This window comes from Onychomys torridus, chromosome 19 (genome assembly GCF_903995425.1).
Source record: "Onychomys torridus chromosome 19, mOncTor1.1, whole genome shotgun sequence".
In the NCBI taxonomy this organism is placed as follows: domain Eukaryota; kingdom Metazoa; phylum Chordata; class Mammalia; order Rodentia; family Cricetidae; genus Onychomys; species Onychomys torridus.
In genome coordinates, this window is record NC_050461.1 from 32,728,087 (window position 1) to 32,752,525 (window position 24,439).

Sequence of the window (24,439 nt, forward strand, 5' to 3'; positions counted from 1 at the left end):
GGGTCCCCAAAAGAATCAGCTGTGAGGCGCTCTTTTTTTTTTTTTTGGTTTTTTGAGACAGAGTTTCTCTGTGTAGCTTTGTGCCTTTGCTGGAACTCACTTGTTAGCCCAGGCTAGCCTCGAACTCACAGAGATATGCCTGGCTCTGCCTCCTGAGTGCTGGGATTAAAGGCATGTGCCACCACCGCCGGGCGTGAGGTGCTCTTGTGTGTCACCCATAGCTTCCCCTATGTACCACTCAGTGCGTATGTGGTGATCCTTCTTCTCTCTGATCACTTGTCAGGGATGACTTCTTTCTAGGAAACGCTGCAGAGAGGTACTTGGCTGCCAAGCCCACAACAGAAACTTTCAAGTATTAAGAACTATCAAGGCTCTTTGGAGGGCTAGGGGAGACTCGGCATCTAAGTGTCCTGGTCACAACGTGTATGTGTAAAGGGGATCTCTACCTGAAAGCTTTGGTTTCATACGGAGATCAGATTCGCTTGTTTTAAAAATAACTCAAGGCTGCTGATTCATGCCATTCTAAGCCAAGAAGCAAACCAACTGCCATCAGTTTCTTTCCTTTTTATTTTTGGCTCTGGTCCTCCCCAGCTAATACATTTAGCATTTTCTAATCTGCAAAGACCTGTAACCTGCATTACCCAAGCAGGGAGCCACCTATCTCCTGCTTATCTATCCCTGCCAAAGGTGCTGAGTGCTTGCATTCTTCCTTGTACAGAAATCTAAGTGAACCTCCTGAAATAGTCGCTCAAACATCAACCTACAAGAAAAACAACAGGAAATACCCACCGGGGGAGTGGGGGAGGCACATGTCTATTGAGACTAACTTGTGTATTCATAGCTATCAAGACTGATAGACATTGGAAAAGTAAACTAAAATGATAGATAACAGGCTGTGGAATTTGGCTGGACTTCAAAGAGCATTTTCATATATTCTTACATGGATGGCTGAAAGTCTGGTTAAATAGTTTAATAAGGGAATTGGACCTTGTCATTTAAGAGAGCTGAGTCTCTTCCATGGCATGAATGTATTTATTTCTGTTGGTCCGGATGGTTCTTCCAGGAGAAGGTGGCACCTAGGTTGAGGTTGCTAGAATCTTGCCTAGAAACATTTCAATTTGTTTACCAGCTCACAAAGACAAAGGAGTCTGATATTGGTGACAAATGAAAGCTGGGCGACTGATTTACTCTGGACACCATCGGCTGACATGTGTTTCAGAAAAATGTCAGGGTTATCCAAGATTTTCTGTTGAAGCAGAATAAACGAAAAACATGTGACTTCCCCCTGGCGAAGGAGTGGCCAGGTACTACCAGTGCTTAATGTTTGACTTGCATTTCTTTTAAAAGATCTGAGGAAGGATCTCACCAGGTCACCAAAGGCGAATTGTAGAATTAGCACTTTGACAAGAATATTAATTTAATAAATTACTGCAGCTGGGTGTGACGGTTCACACCTGGAGTTTCAGCACTCGGGAAAGCTGAAGCAAGACAGCCTGGGCTATCATGTGAGTTTCAGGCTCCCAGCTGGAGCTACATCAGTGAGAGCCCATGTCAATATGCACATGCATGTGTATAATACATACATACATATATATGTATACTATATCTTTTCCCAAACTCTTTTTAGGTTAGTTGTTTCTAGAATAGTTTCTAGAGAGGTTACCTGACAAATTAAATTCTATCACTTTGGTAAACAGTCTAAACAAAAACTATAAGCTTTGGGGAAAGGAGAAACAATGCCAAAAAGAAAAAAAAGTCAACTAGTATAAAATTACAGCTCCATCCTTTAAATTCTTGTACATTTTTTGTGTAATTTGTAAAATGTCTTGTTTTATAATTTGAATGATCTCAAGATTACTTAAAAGCATATTATTATAATGGGAAAGAGCCTTGTAGCTCCAGGGAAGGACTATAGTAAGATGAATAAATGTAATTACAAGTAGGGAAGACTTGGTTGCTCATAACCAAAGGCAGCACAGTCTTACCAAGGTAACAGCTGGCTGAGGGTATGCACCAGGGGGTGGGGAGCGGCTAGAGTGTCTTATATCCTGAGTAGCCTAGGTACAGTCTCTTACTTTACCCATGTCCAGACTCAGTGCTGGGAGCTGGCATGGATTGGATAGTCACATAGAACTCACAGGAGAGTTTATGTACAAAGCTGAAGAGATCCATGGGTACAAGCCTGAATATCATTTACCCCAATGTCCTGAACCTACCATTTATTTTTGTAACGTCAATCATCCCTCGAAAGCAGTGGTTCTCAACCTTCCTAATGCTGTAACTTTTTAAAATACAGTTCCTCATGTTGTGGTGACCCCAACCATAAAAGTATTTTCCTTGCTACTTCTTAACTTAATTTTGCTACTGTTAGGAATCATAATGTAACTACCTGATATTTCTGGTGGTCTTAGGTGATGCCTGTGAAAAGGTCATTGACCCCCTTCCCCAAAGGGAGCATGCCCTACAGGTTGAGAATTGCTGCTCTAAGTTGAGCAGAGTCTATCCTGCTTAGTTGATAAAGCAATGGTTTCTTTGGTGTGCAAAGAAATGTGAGAGTGGCCTGCATCATACTCCCTCTTCCCCATTCTAGAAGAACTGTCTAGAATGACTTCTGAGGCAGGGCAGAGCTGGACCTGAAAGAGATGGCATTCAGGGACCAAAAGAGGGGTAACTTGGGAGGCTGGAAAAAAGGACCCAGTGTCCTGGTTCTCTGGCAGGTCACAAAATGTGCCTGTGGGGACAGACAGAAGACCAGTTAGACTAGAATCATTTTACATGCATCTCCAGTCTTGGGAGCTGGGGCTTGCTTGGTATATCTACATAAGAAGCACATTTTGCTTAATTTAGCTTTCCACTAATGGATGTTTCTTTTCTGTTAGAAAGAGAAAAAGACAAACAGACAGACATGGTTTATCCTGTGAGCTGAATAACCAAGACTCAGAATAAGAGAAAAATTTGCCATAGAAAAGATTGAAAGAAATTTTATATCTATGTGAAAATAATTCATTTTAAATTGTTGAAAGCAAATACAAAGTCCACACATGTGAAGAGAGATAGGAAAAAAAAATCTCTACAAGGAATCACAACAAATTTAAAATGGAAAAATTGTTTAACATTTTTGATGATCAAAAGCATACAAGGGGGGGTTGGGGATTTAGCTCAGTGGTAGTGTGCTTGACTAGCAAGTGCAAGGCCCTGGGTTCGATCCTCAGCTCCACAAAAAATAAAAATAAAAATAAAAAGCACACAAGGCCAAGGTGTGGTGATTCTCACCCATAACTCCAACACACTTGGGAGGCTAAGGCAGGAGGATTGCCATAAGGAGGCCAGTTTAGGCTATGCAGTGAGTTCTATGCCAGATTGAGCATAGAATGACATTCTATTTCAAGAAAAAAAATTAAATCAAATCAATGATGTATCATTTAACTCAATTGACAAAAAAAAAAAAAAAGGTTAAAATATGCCCTTCAAGGAAGGGGTGAAGCATTGGTTGGATAGGTTGTTCCTAGAGTGGGGTAGTTTTGTTTTGTTTTGCTTTTGGAAAGGATTTTACCACCACCATTATTATCTTCCAACCACTAGATTCCTGGGAATTTATACAAAGATTTAATTTATCCTAAGATTATTCCAAGTAAGAAATACCCCATAATTTTCAGCCTTATTCAAAAAAGAAGAAGAAGAAAAAAAGAAAGAAAATGCTAATCCTGGGTCTATGGTTAGATAACATAACAGTCTGGTAGACTATTACCCATCATGCCAATCATCAAATTTATATTGCAGTGTATGAATGTGCCAAATGTTAAGGACAAAAAGGATAAGATTACCATAACAATAGTTTACTGTGACAATAGTCATGTGAGAATGAATATTCATTTGAGATATGGAAAGAATATGCACACAAATAAAAGCAATTGATATACAAAGAAGTTTCTTCTAAGTTCTCAATAATCAAGTTATAACAAAAAATCTTACACAATTTTTTTTTTTAATCCCTGGGAAGGTCAAGAACTGTTACAATATAAGTCAGGTGGATTTATATTAATTGACGTATGAAATCTGACTGGACAGGGTAGCTCCCCACCAGCTCTTAGCAGGAGCTCCAGATACAAGGTAACATTTTACTGCTTCTGATCCAAAAAGGAGCGCTTGAATTGAAGGCACTGGGGGCATTTCAAGTTACTGTAAGTCAAAGGGAAAAATACCCAAAGCCTTAGAAAGAACTTCCTACTTTTAATACCTCTTACTGAATAAATATTTTTAAAATGCTGTTTTTCTAAAGAAAAGAACTGTAAGCCTTTGGGGTTTAATCTTTTTTTTTTTCAACTTATTTACAATAATTATGTACAAGTAAACATTGGCAAGAATAATTACATGGATTTTCATGTTCTAAGAGTCATTTTTTTGTTATTTATCATGACTTTTTCAAAAAATGATCCCTTTTGATATTGTCAGGATTTTAAAGAGAACTGGTAGCTGATGTGCCATAGACAGTAGGCTACTTGACAAGCATTCATGAAGCCCTGGGTTCCGTTTTCAGCGCCATATAAACATAGTTTGGTGGCCTTGCCTGTGATCCCGGAATGAAGAAGGTGGAGCCGGGAGGACCGGAAGATCCAAGTCATCCTCAGCTACGTAATTCAAGACCTGACTGAACTAGCTACAGGAGACCCTGTCTCAAAATGAACAAACAAGCAAGTTAAACACCAGAAACGAGAGCTTGGTGTTGGAGATAAACATCCATGCCCACCTCAGCAGCCCTGGGAGGTGGGTGGACATCAATGCTTATTCTTCTCAGCTTCCAGGTAACCGTTAGTAGGTCAGGGACCCTGTGTTAGGTCAGATGACCTGGCAGTGACTGAGTTTGGTGTAAAAACTAGGTTTTCCGAATCTGTCCATCTAGAATGGTACTATTTGTCCACAGTCTAGTGATAAAGAACAAGGAAATTCTGCTTGTTCTTCCATTAGTATTCAAAAATTGTGTTTTCTGTGGTAAGAGCTTTCTCAAGAGAACTCAGGGCTAGAAATTGTGACAATTGTAGGTGATAAACTTGGATTCTCCAGATCCCCATTTTCTTGGAGACTATATTATGTCACATCAAATGTAGGAAACTAGGGGAGAGGGAAATTTGAAATGAGTCTTTTTTTTTTTAAACCCATATAAGCCTTCATAAAAATATGATTTAAATGAAAGGAAACCAAAAACATTTAATGCCATCTGGCTGATTTTAGTGTATTATTTAATAGTATTTTTCTGAAGAAAGATCAGAAAACTCACAATGTTATAAAAGTAAGCCAGGGTGGAAATTTCCCCAACAGATCTTTTCTCTTCCACTCTTCTTGGGCTTCGAAGCTGAGTCATTCAGGGACACCAGGCATATCCTTAGGATCAGAGGTCTCCAGGATGGAGAGCAAGCTGAGTAAGAAGCAGTGCTTAGACTCCAGCCCAGAACTGCGTGATGTCTGATTGATTGATTAATTAATTGACTAATTAAAGAGGGGCTTCTGGCTGGGCGGTGGGGGCGCACACCTGTAATCCCAGCACTCAGGAGGCAGAGGCGGTGGGATCTCTGTGAGTTCGAGGCCAGCCTGGGCTACAGAGCTAGTCCGGGACAGACTCCAAAGCTACAGAGAAACCCTGTCAGGAAAAACCAAAAAAAAAAAAAGAAAAAGAAAAAGAAAAAGAGGGGCTTCTATCAATATCTCTCACAAACTGTTGAGGCAGATGAGGCACCTGATACTTAATCATGTCAAAAACTCAGTGTTCCTTCTATTTGGAGTGACAGGTCACGGCTCCTTCCAGTGGACTTTGACTTCATTAGGTCTTAAAAAAAAAAAAAAAAAAAAAAAAAACCAGAAAGAAAACAGTGCATACAGCCTTTGCCTGCTGACTCAGCGCTTTCTAAGCCGACTTAGTGGAAAGACATACAGAGGACTCAGAGTCTGAGGAAAGCCTCACTCAGCCAAATCTATCCCATATGAGAGGGTAGACTTAATGAGAATCAGCCCCGAGCCTTTGGCAGGCAGCTGCTGGAATGTACAGGATTTACAGCCAGCCTGGGCTGCTGAGGTGCTTTTTTGTTTTGTTTTGTTATCCCTCCGTCTTAGCCTCTCCTTTTGGTATTACAAAAGTTTGCATGTGCAAAATTTCAGCTTCAACTAATAAAGGCAAAGGGGAAAAAAAAAGGAGTGTGCCAACTGCTTCACTGCAAGTTTGCAAGGCCCTGGAAGGAGACAAGGGCTCAAGAAAATGAACACTTTGGGTTTCTTGATTGCTAGGACCTGAGAGACACCCCAATAAGCTTCACCCAGGGCCAGGACAAGCTCCTTGACAAACTGAGAACGAAGAAGACGCTGTGGGAGCCAAAGCGCCCTGCTTTTCGGTTTTCTTTTCAGTTTCTCCTCAGACTTCCTCTGCAGTGACGGAATGGCCTTCTGGCGGGAGGCCATCTTTGTCATGGTGGTGCCTGGTTCCCTACCGCTAGGATGGAATGGTAACCTTTTCTCTCCACAGGTGGGCTTCCTGGTAGCTATGGTGTTTGCCAAAAACTCATAAGTAAGGTATCGATTGTGTCGATTGTCATTGATATGGTCCTGAAACCAGATAGTATAAAGCCAAAGTCCTTCTTGACTGATCCATTTTAATCCCAAGGAGGCAATTATTACCAAAGCAGTCTGGTGGGTGTTTACATTTCCTGTTCTTTTATCTGTTTTTAAACAGAAAGTAGTTGGTGTGCTGACGTATACCTTTAATCTCAGCACTTGGGAGGTAGAGACAAGAGGATGAGGAGTTAAGGCCCATCCTTAGCTACATATTCAATTCAAGGCCCATGTGGCCCCTGTGTGACCATGTCTCAAAAACCATTAACTTATGGAGAGTTAAAATGTCACAAGCCAAAGTTACATTGAGCAATTGTCCTTAGTTTGCTCTCCTGTGACTGTGGTCAACACCATGACCAGCAACAACTTCAGGAAGGCAAGGATTTACTTCAGCTTACACTTCCAGTTAATAGTCCATCCCTAAAGGAAGTCGGGGTAGGAACCTGGAGCAGAAACCACGGATATCTATTTTAGCCAAATCTTTTATTTTCCTCTACATGCGATGTGTCGTTCTTGCTTCCAAAACGAAAAGAACTATTTAAGAGGATTAACTTGAAGGAGATCTGTAGCAACCCTAGTAAGACTATACTGTCTGCCTTCCCTACAACCTGCTCTGATGATGGAGTTTGAGCATTAGCTTTTTTTTTTTTTTTTTTTTTTAAGATTTGTTTATTTATTATGTACACAGAAGAGGATGCCAGATCTCGTTGCAGATGGTTGTGAGCCACCATGTAGTTGCTGGGAATTGAACTCATGACCTCTGGAAGAGCAGTCGGTGCTCTTAACCTTTGAGCCATCTCTCCAGCCCCAGATCATTAGCTCTTCTAGTTACCTTCACTCTGCCTCTCCATAATTCCAATTCAAAATGATTTCAAAACTCTTCATGGACTTTCTGACATATTTGTGATTATTCTTTGAATGACTGCTTTGATTTTAGATTCACAGATAGGCCCTTGTTAATTTGTATGTGAATTCATTTCATCCAGAATACTGTCCAGCATACTGCTGGGGCCCAGTATCATCCTGCAGACACCAGCTGTGCCCCAGACCAACATCTGACTATTTGCTCTAAGAGGAGGAGGCCCCACCCTAATCCCACAGTGTCCAGTTTCATCGTCAAAGTTACAGAGTGGCTGCCACTCTCTCTCTGGGCTCCTCTGCTACCTCCTGTTCCAATAAAATCATTCATCTCTTCCTTTTTTATATAATAAACAAAACACTGGAAATGTAGGGCTGTAACTTTGGATCCAGTTGTTGCTCAGGCTAGAATACTTGCTGCATCCTTTCCCATCCCACAGATACTAATACCTGCCGCATCCTCTCCCATCCCCTACAGATACTGATACCTGCTGCATCCTCTCCCACCCCCACAGATACTGATACTGAAAGACTTTGTCTATGAGTCTCAAGCAAACAGAGTCCCAGGTGGCAGGATTTCCCACCTGGGAAAGTGATTTTACATCAAAGAGGGTATTGGTGACCATACATCCTGCTCCCTGCCCGCTTCCTACCTCCTGCCTGGGAATCAGAGAGCCTGTCTAGAGTCCTGTGCTATCAAACCCTCATCCTCAGACAGCTACTACAAAGAGACCTCCCAAATCCGTTACATGGGCCCCGATTTTCTCTTCAGAGTCCCTGCCATGCTGTCTGTCCCTCGTGCTGGGGCCTGAACTCTCCTCAGCCCTCTCCACCATGCTGTTGTCTGTCTGTCCATCCATGACCTTAATAACTCTTAATAAACTCTTTAATGCCCCCTTTCCTCCCTAAAGACCCTCATCATCAACAACAAACCAACCCAAACAAAATAATCCATTAACTAAGTTTTGTACTTCTATATATACCTTGGGACATCCAGCTTCCTCCTCCCCTCCCCCTCTCCCTTTAACACACAGTCTCCTGTATCTTAGGCTAGATTCAAACTTGCTGTACAGCCAAAGAGGATTAGCTTAATAAACCTGAACTCCTGATCCTTCTGCTCCACTCCACCCTCAAGTTCTGGGATTATGGTGTAAACTACCATACTCAGCTGGGCCCATTCTTTTTTACCTTCTGCATGTAGTCTATAGCAGGGATCTGTCATTAATTTCCTATGGGTTTACGATTTTTCTAACCACTTATATTTCCATTTTTCTTTCACCATTTCCACTCTTGTATCTGACACCACTGTTTCATGAACAAGTATGTGGGGCTATTGTGGTGACACAATCTGCTGAGTCAAAACAACATTACCGTTTTAAACAGAGAGCACAACCACAGCCTCTTCCATCATCAAATGTGTTTTCTTTCTAGCAATATTTTTACCCACACAGTATTATCATTGAACTCTTGATACTGTGGTGAGTTAAAGAACAAATGGGGCTATAGCTCAGTGATAGAGCACTCACCTAGCAAGCCTGACATCAGAGGTTCAATCCCTAATACTGCCTCCCCCCAAAAAAAAATTTATTTTTAAAGAAAGAAATGGGAGATTTCAATGCATATTTCCTTGGTGGTATCAAAACTGCTTAAAATAGCTTTGGATTTCCTTTCCTTCCTATGCGCTCAGAGCTGATAGGAAGTGTAATTGTGAATTGCAGGTGGGTGAGTTGGCTGCAGGAGGTGGTTAGCTTTCATATTGTCCCTAGGTTCTAATTTTAACAGATTGCACGGTTTGTGTTTGGGGGATTTGATGAGCTTTGTTTCAGGATGTAATTCCTGGCCTGATTTTGTAACGGTTCCATGCATGCCTAAAGTGATTTATATTATTTGTGTTTATTATATGCAAACATCTGCATAAGCCACAGTTAATTGTTTCATTACATACTTATTTTGAAACAGGTATTCACTAGAATGCAAGATGGTTTTGAACTCATGATCCTCCTGAAACCAACCTCCTAAGTGCTAGCTAATAAGAGAACTGCACTACCACCACCCTAACCTTGTTTTATTAACATTTTCTATACATATATTCAGTATATACATAATTTTTTTCAGGCTTGGGGATTGAAACCAAGGCCTTACACATGGACACCAATTGTGGCCTTTAATGCTTTAATGTTCTGGGGAGGCAGAGGTAGGTGAATCTCTGTAAGTTGGAGGCCAGCCTGTTTTACGTAGTGAGTTCCAGAACAGCCAGGGATACATGGAGAGGCCCTGTCTACACACACACACACACACACACACACACACACACACACACACACACACCTACAACCACCACCACCACCACCAAAACCCACTTGGGTCTCTAATTTTTTATAGCTGTTGATAGACATAAGGCTGATTCTGTAACCTGTGTTCCACCAGTGTTCATTAATTAGTCAGGACCAGTTTCGCCAGCACTGTTATCATCTTTCCCTGCTTCATCCCCAGAAAGATCTGTTTAATTTATCAACAGTCCCCTTTAGATATCGTTTCCAATGACATCACAATATTGCTATTCTCGGGTGATTTACTGGCAAAACAAACACCCCAGTTTCTTCCACGTAAAGGCCAGCAGCAAGACTGTGGGAAGACTTGGCATAAAGACTCTTAGTGATTGGCCATTAAAGGTAGTGTTCAGAATGTATTCTTTTTTTTTTTAAGGCCAGGAAAAGAAAACGAAAAACAAAACACCCAAACCCCAACACCATTATTCATAAAGGAATTTAAGATATTTTTTGCTTTCTTATTTTATTTAAAACATTCTCACCTCCTTTTCCATCTTTTGAACACATTAAAGGGAGTTTATTTTCATTTGTAGGTCATTAAATTCCCACTCTAGGATTTGAGACTTTAAACGGCTTAACTTAGGCCTATCACATGACGTTTGCATGGCTGTCATCAGGCTAAGTTGATCTCCTGACCTAGGTCAGAGCGGGCGCCGGAATACAGATCTCTACAAAGTAGGCAGAGGCAAATTTACATTTACAAAAGATTTAAAAAAAAAAATCCTACCCCAACTGGGTGTGATGACACATGTCTTTACTATTTCGGTGCTAGCAGGCAAAGGTAGGCCGATCTGTGAGTTCCAGGCCAGCTTAGGAAAGAAGTTCAAAGACAAGAATAAGAAAGCACTACTGTAATTTTCACAGGTGCGTGTTGCACAGGTAAATTAATGATTCACATAAAATAGTCCGCACGGGAGACGCGAGGAGAATGACCTGCCTACTTTTCTACCAAGCAACACCTTCTCCCCCATGATCCTCAAAGTTTCTGTCTTCCTACCACACAGCTTCACTTTTTATTTTTGCTTTTTGACACAGCGTTTCTTTGTGTAGCCTTGGCTGACCTGGAACCCGCGCTGTAGACCAGGCTGGCCTTGAACTCGCAGAGCCCCACCTGCCTAGTGCTGGGAGTGCATGCACTACCACCCAACTTCAACTTCATTTTAAAATGAACAGAGATGAGCTGGGCGGTGGTGGCACACGCCTTTAATCCCAGCCCTTAGGAGGCAGAGGCAGGCGATTTCTGTAAACTCAAGGCCAGCCTGGTTTACAAAGTGAGTTCCAGGACAGGCTCCAAAGCTACACAGAGAAACCCTGTCTTGAAACCTGCAACCCTCACCTCCCAGCCCCTCAAAAAGAAATGAACAGAACTGGGCAGGCAAGATGGCTCATCAGGTAAAGGAGCTTGCCACAAATCCTGATGACCTATGTTTGATTCCTAGGACCCACTGGTGGAAAGTAAGGAACCAACTACCAAGTTGTCCTCTGACCTCCACATGTGTTTGTTTGGTGGCATGTGTGTACATACAGACATATTTGGTGGCATGTGTGCATATATAGACATGTATGTATGTACAAGTACAGTGAATGAATAAAAATATAAAGAAAAAAATTAAAGACAGAGTTGCTTCTTCAAGGAACTATTTCACTGTTTTATCTCTAAAGGGATATAGAACATAACTCTGTATTTTAATTTTGACAAGTACCTTCTTGATTGCTAGTGACCTTAGAAAAAAAATCAGTGAGGTCTGAGAACCAGGTAATGCGTTGTAAATTAAAGACTGATTTACTTTCAAACCAAGAAGAGTGAAGGAATGGACATAACGGCTTAAATTCCTTCCAAGCCTCTGTTTATTGTTGCCTCGTGTGGAAGTCCACGATTAATCTATGGATTCTCTCTCTAGCTCTGTCAGTCACGTGGGTAGATAGCGGGTTCTGAGGTAAATACTTAGAGGAGGCAGGCCTCTGTGGGTAAAGGCCCTTTCCGTCAAGCCCATTGACGCGAGTTCAGTCATCCCTCATAATGGAAGGAGAGAATGAAACTTGTGTAAATCACACTGAGATTTCCACATGTGTGCCATGGTACCATTGCATGTGTACACACACACACACACACACACACACACACACACACACGTGTGCAAACACACATGCACGTGTACACACACAATAAGTATACTTTTTAAAGGAGACCGCACAGCAGGTGTGTGGTGCAGGCCCGCCATCCTAGCACCCAGGAGGCAGAAAAGGAGGACATGTAAATTTGAGGCCAGCAAGTTCCAGACCAGCCAAGGTTACACATTGAGAACCTAATTTAAGAAAAGGAAGGAGGAAAGGAAGAAAGGAAGAGAGGGGGCAAAAACAGTCTAACAAAATCTACCATTCTAGTTCCTCCTTACAAGCATTATGAATATACATTTTTTTTCTTTTTGGTTTTTTTGAGACAGGGTTTCTCTGTGTAGCTTTGCACCTTTCCTGGAACTCACTCTGTAGCCCAGGCCGGCCTCGAACTCACAGAGATCCGCCTGGCTCTGCCTCCCAAGTGCTGGGATTAAAGGTGTGCGCCACCAACGTCCAGCATGAATATATATATTTTTAAATGGCACCTCAGGCACAAATATAAGGAAAAAGTTTCCAGTCTTTTCAGAACAGACCCTGAACAAAATAAAGAACTTACTTCACACCCAGGTTGGATTTCCCAGGAGCAGGACTCCTCAGGCGGGAGCATCCCCCTTTGGAAAGCATGGTCACTCAGGCATGATTGACACAGAGCGGGCTCAAAGTCTGGTTCCCCGGGAGGGAGGTGCACCCCAGAAGGGCCAGTGTACTTCAAGCTGGGGCTCTGATGTTTGTCCACACTGACCATGGGGCTCTTGATCCATCTTCGTACCTGAGGAGTGCAGAAGGGAAGAGAGGAGAGAGACGCGTCTGCTATGGTTGTCACGTACAGCGTGCTGGTGGGAAACTTGGTGAGATGGAGATTTATAAAAGGGAAATTTCGTCTTAGGGCTTCTCAGTTCTCCAGCCCTCACATGGTCTAACTGGTCAATGCTGGGCCGCACCAGCAGTGGGAAGTTTGGGGCTGTTCATTTCATTTCCCCGAGTATCTCCTCATTGATACGATGAAGAAAATGATATTTCCTCTCACGTTGTAAAGTTTACATTTTCATCATACCCAATTATTATTATTTGCAGCCCTGGGAATTGAACACAGGACCTTGTGCAGGCTAAGAAATCACTATACCACCTATAGCACCTCAGTCTGACAATGTTTTTATTTTTATTTAATTAGCATCGTGAAGGGGAAATGCTTATTTTGGCTCACAGTGCAAGCAGAAGCAGCCCATCATGGCGGGGCAGGCATTGTGAGAAGCGGCTTCATAGTGTGTGTGCATTTAGCACTCTATACCTCCCTAGGAAATGATAGAACGGGAAGCAGAGAACAGACAGGAGCTAGGGCTGGATCATAGGACCCCCAAGGCCTGGCACTGGAAACATGACCCCGAAGTGTAGGAGCTTGTACTGCTATTGCAAAAGCCCTGAGCTCAATGCCCAGCTCCCACATGGAGCATCTCACAACCGCTTGTACCTCCAGATCCAGGGGGTCCTCGGGCCTCCTCCAGCACCTCACTAACATACACATGCTGTCCACTCCCCACAAACACATACTGAAAAATAAAAATAGATCTTTAAGACCTTAAAATTACTGAGCACATCGGTGCACACCTTTAATTCCAGCACTTGGAAAAGACAGGAAGTATGTATTTCACTATTATAAAACCTCATTTTTTTTTTTCCAGCAAAGTTGTTGATAAGGGGTGGTGGTAAACACCTGCATCCCAGTACTCAAGAGGCAGAGTTCAGAGGCTTGCTATGAGTTCAAGGCTCTCCTAGTCTATATGGTTGAGTTCTAGGCCAGCCAAGGCCAGAATAAGACCTTGTCTTTAAAAATAAAGACGAGGGAAACAGAGCTGTAGCCAGGATTGGTGGTAAACCCTATGATCCTTGCTACCTGAGAACCTGAGGCAGGAAGATGAAAATTGCAAAGCCAGCCTGGGCTACAGAGTATGTTCCAGGCCAGGATGGGCAGACTAGTGAAACCTTGCTTCCAAGTGAACATTTCAGCTGGGTGTGCAGTCCCGACTCGGGAGGCAGAGGCAAGGGGAATGCTACGTTAAAGACGGGCCTGAGCTACAAAATAAAATTGTCTCAAATGCTGTGAGGGTGATGAAACCCAGCAGGAGTTCATGGGTGTCATGCTAACACTCAGGAAGATGGAAACGAGATAACAAGTTCAAGGCTTGCCTCCACTTCACAGGCAGTTCAAGGCCAGCCTGGGCTACTTGCTAGCCCACCTCAAGTCTCCCTGTTGAAAGTCTGTGAAGGTGACATGCTCTCAGTAGAATGTTTAGACTGTAATAAACACAGTGGTAGTCACTGTTAGAACCACGAGTACTTTCTTCTTTGCCTCTTACAGCCCTGTACATTTTTTTTTTCTGCCTTATAAATGTCAGATGGCGTCATCATTGCTGCTCTGGGCTGCACTTTCCTTTCTTAGGGAATGATTTTATTTACTGCTTACAAAGATCTTAAGCAGTTAAAACCATATCTCTTTACTTGGTTACATATGTGGTTTTTTTTGTTGTTGTTGTTTTTCCCCCCGAGGAGACAGGGTTTCTCTGTATAGCTTTGCACCTTTCCTGGAACTCGCTTTGGAGACCAGGCTGGCCTCGAACTCACAGAGATCCACCTGGCTCTGCCTTCCGGAGTGCTGGGATTAAAGGCATGCGCCACCAACGCCCGGCTCATGTGTTTTTAAAATGTCTTGATTTGCCTTCTGCTCTCCTCTCTTCTCCACCCCCCCCCTCTTCTTTCCCCTGCCCCTCTCTCTGAGAGAGACCTAACTACACAACCCAAGCTGGCCTCAAACCTGTGACACTCATACTTCAGCTGTCTAAGCACTGGGATGGTAACGTATCTGACATCACCACATCTGGCAAAAAGCAGTCATATCTCTCTCCTCTTTCTCCCGTAATCCCTGTTTCTCACATCCCAACTTTTCTTCCCTCTCCTCCCCTCTCCCCCCTTCTTGCCCCATCTTAGGCCCCTCCCCAAACACCTCCTCACGATGCTCCTAGTGCTGGGGGACAGACCACGACCTTTCATACACTAGTGCTCCATCACTGAGCTACATCCCCAGCCCCTCTATTCTCAGTATCTGTTTAAAACAGCCTTTTTGGAGCCCTAGCAGGATGTGCGTACCTATCGCCTCTGTACTAAGGAGGTGGAGGCCGGAGGATCAGAAGTTTAATAAGGACAACCTTGGCTACATAAAATCATGTCTCAAAAGTATTTAAAAGAACAAACATAAAATTGAATTTACTATCCTAATGTTTAAAAAAAAAGGGGGGTTGTTTCCGTCAGTATTTCTCGTACTGCTGGGCACTATAAGCATATAAGCAAGTGTACTCAAAAGCATTCATTACGGGTTGGGAAGGAGCGTCCATGGGCAAAGTGCTTCCTTTGAAGGCACAAAGACTTTGTCCAGATCCCATGTAAACGTGGGTGGGTAGCATGTATCTGTGATCCCAGGGGTCCTAGTGGAAGAAGTCAAAACAGGACAGTCCCCAGAAGCTGGCCTGTCAGAAGCAACAGGGAACAACCAAAAGAGCCTGTGCCTCAAGCACGGTGGAAGGAGAGGACCTTAGGCCTGAAGGTGTCCTCTACCAGGGGTGGGTGCTTTGCCACACATGTGCCCGCATCCACTCACACAGGCAGAGTCACACACATCATACATCCATACACAAGAGAAAGCCAAAGTGTTTCATTAAGGGTTACAGGTGCTGCTGAGTGGCAGAGTGCTTGCCTACCTTGTGTGTGGTTTAGTCCCCAGAATTACAAAAGGAAAATGTCTGTCTGGTTCATGAACGGCCGTCTAAATTAATCTACGATTCCAAGACTAGAATAGAGCCTCTCTTCCTGATGCTAGTCTCAGATTCGGGTTTTGCATGTGGAGTTCGAGGCAGCATTGGAGATTAGATTGAATCTGTGGCCCTTGAATGCTGGGCGAATGCCTTTCCATTTAGCTCCATCCCCGGCCCTCCAATGTGTTTCTGATCAACCTAGAAAGAACTAAGTTTTCTTTCAGATGGAAAATATTTTTTTTATTATTCCTATTCAGAGAGTTTGGAGCTTGAAGCTGGTAATAGTTGCTGCTTTATTTCCAAACTTGAATTTAAAATTAATCTTTTTAGTCTGGCTTTCTTTCCATCTCTTCTGCCAAGTCGATTTAACTTTGGAGTGACTAGTGTGAGCAGATCCATCTTCCATTTTATTCACAAGTTGTAGGGCCTGAGAGTGTTCTTGGTATCCAAAAGTGTAAGTGTTGTGTGTCCCCCCCCCCCCATGTCTCTGTGGACACTTAATTACAACTTGAGGCATACATTAATTTTTTTATTAGGAGGACACACTATTTCTTTTCTTTTCTTTTTTTTTTTTTTTTTTTTTTTTTTGGTTTTTCGAGACAGGGTTTCTCTATAGCTTTGGAGGCTGTCCTGGACTAGCTCTGTAGCCCAGGCTGGCCTCGAACTCACAGAGATGCACCTGCCTCTGCCTCCTGAGTGCTGGGATTAGAGGCGTGCGCGACCACCGCCCGGCTGGGCACACTATTTCTAATATAAAATAAGTGAAGTCTGATACAGAAGGTGGAATGTGAAGGAAGGAAGTGTGAGTGGGCTCTTTGAGGTCTGAAGGCCTCTTTCCATCAACCTAAGGAAAGCGCTGGGCGGTAAGAGAACTGTGGCTGAAAGACTTCCCAAGAATGGGCACATCCCCAGGTCTGCATTTCAGGGAGGAAATCCAGGCAGCAAACACAAAGTTGAGATGGAAAGCCAATCACAGAGCCGTCCTGAAGTCTTCCTGGAGCAAAGGCTTCTGTGGATTTATTTGAGAAGCGCATGTCGTGGTGTTCACCCTGCAGTTGTGGCCTATGTTTCCTTGAAACCTTTGCACATCTTTCTCTGGGGCTTGGAGAAATCTCTGTTTTGCACATGTGATCAGAGGAGATGTGTCTGGTGTTTTAAATCACTCTGCTGGGGGCACAGTGAGGATGCAGTGTGGGAGTTACTTTTCAAAAAGGCCCAGGACGCCAAGACACTCTTGACAAATTAACCCATTCTGACCGTGTATGGTCCACTCTCTGCAGAGAATGTCGCTAGGGAACGAAGCAACCTTTTCTTCAGAAGTATTAGAGAAAAAAATATCACGAAAGTGGACATAGCAAGGACGTTTTCTAACAGGCCTGGGGATGACCGCATGCTTTGTTTAGCTTCAGCCTTCAACCTGGCTTCAGTCTGTCCCTTCCCTGTGACTTGCTGACAAATTTCTCGAGCTCTGTAGCTGCACAAGTGGTTTTTATGGGGCCCTAATTAAGGACAGGGTTTATGGTGTTTACTCAAGCCTGGGAAATCCCTGGAGAGTGGCTGGGGTGTGAGATGTGAGTATACAGCAAAGGCTCCCTCTCCCGCCAGGGCAAGGTGCCCTCTAAAACTGCTGAGCAGAGAGCATCCCTCAGGCCCTGAGGGGATTCAAGCTACAGCCCGCCCCTTGTGCTCCTTCAGGTCCCGGGCTGAATTGCTAGGGAGGAGAGGGGACTGTGCATGGCTTTGGGAACCCTAGGAGACTAGCCACTTTGGCTCTGAGCTGCAGGCAGCTGCCTGTGCCAGAGACATGAATGCCCGGAAGCAGAAGCAGTCCTGGCTGTGTGGCCACCTGGGTTTAGTTTTATTCACGACTCCTCAGCGGTTGTGAAGAGCATTGTAAACAAACGTAGACAGGGGTGGAGAGGGGGAGACATCCTCCCAGTCTCAAACAAAGCAAGAGTTCCCTCACTGGGGGGCTTAGAGGAGGCAATTTCCAAAGCCAACCAGACGCTGGAAGCAGCTTTCTCTGGAATCTGGAGTTAGTAAGACCGTGCTTCTAAGTAGATATTCTGGGCTGCCTAGGTAAAACACTAAATGGAATTCTTGGCTAAATCTAGTCTGTTTTGGTTTTATTAATTTATCTGAAAAAAAAAAAAATTCTATCCAGAAGCCGTAATCCCCTGGACTAGAGGGTTTGCCAGGTGTGATTAATGAGATTGGCCAGCTTTTAGGGATTTTCCACTTGTGGCTCCTTTTCCTATTATGTAACAGTAAACAGATATTACTCTTCATAGAAAATGGCTTAGTCGATAATGATATCAACTGATTCGGAAAAATGATAGCCCGTCGGCACTTCTGTATGAACCCAGCTGGCGGAGCCTCCGTCTCCTGGTTCCTGGTTCCCTTTGTTTTGGGGGGACGGGGTGGGGCGCGGAGCTGCCTCTTTCTCAAAAACCATGGGGCCCAGAGGTGGAAACAACTGCGATTTCAGAGCGGCATCCTTTTATCCCGGAAAGCCTACTGTTTATATAATGCCGGTAAGAATTCTTAAGTCTCCCAGGCTGGGTAGTACTTGGGGTTCCAGCACTTGGGAGGTTAAGGAAGAAGGATTGTAAGGAGTGCAGGGCCAAACAAAACCTAACCACACCCCGGAGTTCCCCAACAACAATGAAACAAAGCAAATAAATAAATAAAAATAAATAAAACCTTTTAATCCTGACATAAGCCAGTTTTCTAGTGAAAATATTCAGGCAATTATAAAAAGAGCCCCCCACCCCCACGCCCAATATCAACTCCTTGCCCATTGGGTACCCGAGGACAGACAGGTTACAGTGAATATATGGGTCTCTCACCTTGGTGTCCAGAGTTATTCCACAGTCTGCTAGGCTCTGACAATACAGTGACATGAACTTGATTTCCTTACCTCTGCTACAGCTGCCCAATCACACAACTTTCTTTCTTTCTTTCTTTCTTTCTTTCTTTCTTTCTTTCTTCCTTTCTTCCTTCCTTCCTTCCTTCCTTCCTTCCTTCCTTTCTTTCTTTCTTTTCCCCTGAACATCTGCATTGCTTATTGCTTATAGGAAACAACATGGTTTGATTTTTCTAGTTCTTCTGTGTCCATGAACTGTAAGGATAAGATTAACTGCTTAGGGCTCTTTTAAAGCATAAGCACTAAAGACTTATAAATAAAACAGTAATTGCACTGCTGTTTCTAATGAAAATTACGTTTGTTTATGGATGTCCACAAGCTTTGCAAAGACCCCTAACAAGGCAAGAAATATGTTGCATTCCGTTACTTCCCTTATATAGCCAGGAATTCCCCAGCTTCCCATGCCTTTGGGATTTCCCAGTCCTTTTCATGCATCCTGTTCTAATTCTGAAGGTCTACCTTGTACTTCACCAGGCCTGGGATTGGGGGAGGGGGGAGAGGGACTATGATGAAGAGATTGAAGAGGAGGGACACATCTCTATGATCCTCTGGGTTGCAGCTCACAGAAGGCACCACCCTAGCATGGCCACAGTGTGTTGTGAGTATTAGACACCAAACACAGCCTTGAACTTAAGGTCCTCATCCTCCTCCACTGAAATATCACCTCACTGAGCAATGGTAGGCAGAGCTCAAGGACTCCATAAAGAGTCTTTTGCAATGGAGATAAAGTGTCTCTTGTTTCTTAAAACTGTAGGACTGATCCTTTCACTTGAATTAGCCTGTCTTGGTCAGGAAATGAAGAGGAAGAAGAGGAGCAGGTAGAGGAGGGAGGGAAGAGAAAGAAAAGGAAATTATTTCCAAGAGCTGTCTTTAAGGGTGTGTGCTATTTGCTTTGGGGATCGGACAGTAAGACTCAAGAAGGAGGAGATGCTAGGCTAATCCCAGGGTAACAACCTGGGCTTCTGGTCCCTACGGTCATCTGGATACAAGCTTTTGGAACTTGCTTTCCTATCGCCTCCGAGAAACTCTTCCTCCAGTATTTCTAACCTCTCTCTTCCTCTAGGCTATGGACTCTTAACATATCAAACACGGCCTTGCAATATCTCTAAAAGCTAACAAACTAAAAACAGCCCCTTTACACCCACAAACTCTGCCTTGTTCCAGAAGCATCCCTTTTCCCCAGCACCATGACTTTTTCCTCTTTGTAGCCAACTTTTATGGCTACAATCTCCATTCCCTAACCTCCTACTCTCTCATGCCAGTGCATTTTTTTTTTCAGACCAAGTCTGCTGTCCCCTATATAGCTGAGGATGATCTTGAACCTCTCATCCTCCTACCTCTACTTCCCTAGTAACAGCGTCATAAACCTAGTAACAGGGTTATAAACGTGTTGCCCAGCCTGGCCTTATGCAGAAGGAGGGATGTAGGGAAATACTCTACCAACTTATAGACATTGCTAAACCCCATTGCAATGTATTCATTAAGTAATGTTGATAAATCGCTTAGTATTTCTGGGACTAAGGTGGGAAACACACACACACACACACACACACACACACACACACACACACACACACACAAAAGAGCCCCATTCCAGTACTTGGGAGGCTGAGGCATATTGACTGTGAATTCTGGGGCTGGCCAGGTAGACATAGTGAGTTCTAGGCCGGCCTGCGCTCCACAGTGAGACCCGTCTCCCAAATCAAAAGCAACAACAAAGACCAAAAGACACAGAGCGTGAAAGTATCCAAGTTCCTACTGAATGTGCATCCACTTTGCACCACAGTAAGCAGAAAAATCTGGTTTAACTATCCTGAATGAGGACAATCCATCCTCTGTGGTATGCAAAGTTGGGTGGGTGTGGGGGCACAAGCCTGTGGTTTCAGCATTTGGGAAATAGAGGCCAGCCCAAAATGCAAAGCAAGGCCGGGTTGTACAACCCTACCCCCACCCCCCACCCATCCCCACCCTGCAGGCATGCACCAAAGTAACAAAAGTAACCAAAACCAAAGTAACAAAAACAAAAGATAAAGCTTAACACATCTACTTTTGTAGGAACTGCACATTGATTTCATAGCGGTTCACATTGATTTCATAGCGCGGTAAATTGGAACATCCACAGTCTAGCCATTTTCGATTGGGACCATCTTTCTCTTGCTGCATTTGAAGAGTTCAACAGTTGGTGTCATTGTGCCCTGGCTGTGCCAACACAAAGGGGGCTGAAGAGGAAGGGTGAGGAGTTCAAACCAGCCACTGCTCCGCAGTGAGTTCCAGGCCAGCCTGGGATGCACAGGACCTTGTAACAAAAACGCAAAACAAAAGCTCCAAGGACTTTTTTAAGGGGGTGGTGGCATTTCAACAAAAGCCAGGGACTATCATCCCAGTGTTATGAGACCGTGCATTGACCTTTAAGAGAGGATGCTAGTCGGCACTTGAGAGGGGACTGACATGAGCCTGTGTGTTCTCAAGCAAACATTTAAAAAAACGTGAACTCCAGAAGAGTCCATGGGTCTGAAAGCCCAGTGCCATCCTTAGAACTCAGTTTCCACCTTTGTAAGACTAAGAAAATGAATTGCACTCATCTCATAGGGCTTTCTAAGGGTTAAATGAGATGACCAAGGCAGCCTGATACTTCACTCTGAGGAACATAGTATGTGGTTGATATTCGCTATTATGATTATAATTTTATTCCATGAGAGTTTTATTTGGTATCATGGGAGACATGCTGGTAGGTATCTCACCCCAGTTGGGAGAAATCAGGGAAGGCCTCTTAAAAGAAGAGATGATTCCACTAGATCTTTAAGTAAGACAAAATGAAAAAAGAATGGAAATGTATTTCCAGTACAGGGTCAGCAGAGGCAGGGATCAACATGGGGTGTTTGAAAGACAAGTCCAAGAAAGGAAGGTCAAAACAAATACATCTCCTTGCTTGCTTGCTTTGTCTTATTTTTCATATTACATTTATTTTGTGTATGTGTGTGGGTGTACTCATGTCGTGGCTTGTTATATGGAGGTTGGAGGAGTTGGTTGTCTCCTTCCACCCTGTGGGTCCTGGGGATTGAACTCAGGTTGTCAGACTCCAGCCCCAAGTGCCTTTACCTGCCCAGCCGGCTCTCCTCCAGGTCTGTTTTGTTTTGCTTTTTTAAAGGAGAGATAGGAACTAAAGATAGATAGTGAGAGCATGAGTCATGAGGCAGTTAGGTGCCTCTGAAGTGTCTGGAGCAGGAGAACAGGATTATTAGATGTCATTTGATGTGGTAGGAAGGACAGGCTTAGGGAGAATGCAGGCAGCTGAGTCAGAAAAGCTAGAATAGAGATAAGGTGCAAACAAAAGCCAGAAAGATGGGAATGCAACGCAGAATGAGTCATCCAAGCTATCAGTTGCTTCTCAAGTATCTGCTCTCTCGCATCCAGGTACCACTTACAGTAGCACTATCTGTCTGTCTTCTGGGTTCCTAACGCTATCCTGAGATGGTAGCTTGAATCTGTACTGCTCCATGTAACCATAGCATCTATCCAAATGCAAAAGGTTATCTTGCCACTAGGCAGGACTCTGGCAGGACTAGCATTCACACGGGGTTTTGTTGTTTTGTTTTGTTTTCTTTCAAATCTGTATACATGTGCACACATATGACGTGCATGTGTAGAAATCCAATCTCCCCTGTTGGTCCGCACCTTCCGCCTTATTTGAGACAGGATCGCTTGTTCACTACTGTCTACCCAAGCCTGAATGGTCCGTAAGCCTCTGATGAGGTGACTCTCTGTGTAAGCCTCCTCTCTCTCAGTTGGAGGGCTGGAGTTACAAATATACACGACTGTGTTCAGCTTTACATGAGTTCAGAGGATCTGAACTCAGGAATGAGCATTGTCTACAGACAGAGTTTTAGGCTTTTCTTTAGGCACCCCCACACCTGGGCATTCTAAGGGAGCTTTAAAAATTCAGGTATATTTGGGTTGGGGGGGTGTAACTCAGTTGACAGAGTGCTTGCCTAGCATGCATAATGCCCCAGGTTGGACTCCCAGTCCCACCTAAAGCAACTGTTGTGGTAAGTCCCTGTAATCCTGGCACTTGGGAAGCAGAAGTTCAAGGCTATCCTGAACATTTGAGATAAGGTTAGACTAAGACCTTGTCTCAAAATAACAATGAAACATTGAGCTGGGTGTGGTGGTACACACCTTTAGTCAAGAAGTAAGGAAGCAGAGGCAGGCCAATCTCTGAATTCAAGGCTAGCCTGGTCTACAGAACAAGTTCCAGGACATCCAGGTCTACACAGAGAAATGCTGTCAGAAAACAAACAAACAAACAAACGAACAAACAAACAAACCAAAAAGATGTCCTACAGTAATAAACTGAATTGAATTCTAGGGGCTGGAGATACCACCCTGTGGTTCAGAGCACTTGCTGCTCATCCACAGAGAGGACTCAAGTTCAAATCCCAGCATCCACATAGTAGCTCATGACCATCTGTAACTCCAGTTCTAGGGGATCCCATGCCCTCTTTTCGAAACCCAGGCACACACATGGTACATGGGTTAAACATCATGCATGTAAACTAAGAATTAAAAGAGAATTGGATTCTATCTCTAGCTTTATAACAGTCCTGAGCAAGACCTTTGCCACTTCTGAAATGTTTTCAGTGTAATTATGCATAACATGGAGGTCACGTGCAGGGAGTCCTTGCAGATCCTCCTGGCCATGTCACAGATGAGACTCTTCACTAGAGTAATGCTCATAAGATTTTAATCTCCCTATAGCTAGGGTGCATAGCACTCAGCCTAAATTTGTTGAGCAAATGCATGATCAAAGGACATTTGCCCTACCCAGGACATTTTCTCCCTGCCTGGCTTCCCCATCACATTCTGCCACAACTCTGAATTTCTTCCATTAAGCTGACTTAAAAAAAAAATCCAATAGGGTTTAAAAATCATCTTCTTAAGGGAAGTTGTTAGAAATGCCATTTCAGTTGCAAAGATAAAGACCAAATGAAGGTCTCCTCATTAGAACTGTGTGCATTGCTTAATGACATTGAAAGTGGTAAATAAAAGGGAAGAAGATTAACACCCCGAGGCCTCACTGCCTCCCTGACAGCTCTGCTCGGTTCTGGAATCCTTATACAAACTGCACGCGCACTCGGTTTCGGTTTGATACCAAAACAGCTTCCCCCAAATTATCCGGTGCTGTCTTGGTAATGGTTTCTATTTCTGTATTCTATTTTTTTCTCTGCGCTTCATGTTTTATAAATGAAGAAATGGTAAGATTTAATTGTTCCCTGAAAGCAAGCAGGGAGTAAAAAATGACCAAGAGTTGTGCTCAGTAGTGGAAGGCAGAAGATAGGAGTCTGTATTCCAAATGGCACAGCTGTTCAAAGATATTATGGAAATTTCTGAAAATGGAAAATTCACTGTGCTTAGTGGTTGCACAGGTCTGTTATGCCCAGCAGGACAATGATCGGAAGTTCAAGGTCAGGGTTGGGGATATAATTTGGTGGGTAGAGTGCTTACCCAGCGTGCATAAGGTCCTGGGTTCAATACCCCAGTATCACATACATCAGGTATGGTGGGGCAAGCCTGGGAGCTCAGCTCAGCACTTGGGAGGTAGGGCATGAAGACCAGAAGTTAAAAAGTCCTCCTCTGCACCCCACAGTGTGGTTTAGCTCAGGGGTACTAAAACTGGTTTTATGGCAGTAACTGTGACCACAGCTACATTTCTGATACAGCCCAGGCTCACGTGCTCGGGGATGACAGTACCTGTAGTGGGTTGACTCTTCCTACATCAATTAGCAATCAAGAATATGCTCCGTGGGCAT

General features: G+C 43.7%; 1 protein-coding gene across 1 annotated transcript in view; it reads right to left on the minus strand.

Annotated features, from left to right (window-relative positions):
• The window catches only part of Sgk1 (serum/glucocorticoid regulated kinase 1), a 124,256-nt gene that overhangs the window by 66,580 nt on the left and 33,237 nt on the right, over positions 1-24,439 (minus strand). The window contains exon 2 of the mRNA XM_036168860.1: positions 12,460-12,672. Within this exon, the coding sequence (XP_036024753.1) occupies positions 12,460-12,672 (213 nt within the window). The remainder of the gene's footprint in view (positions 1-12,459; positions 12,673-24,439) is intronic.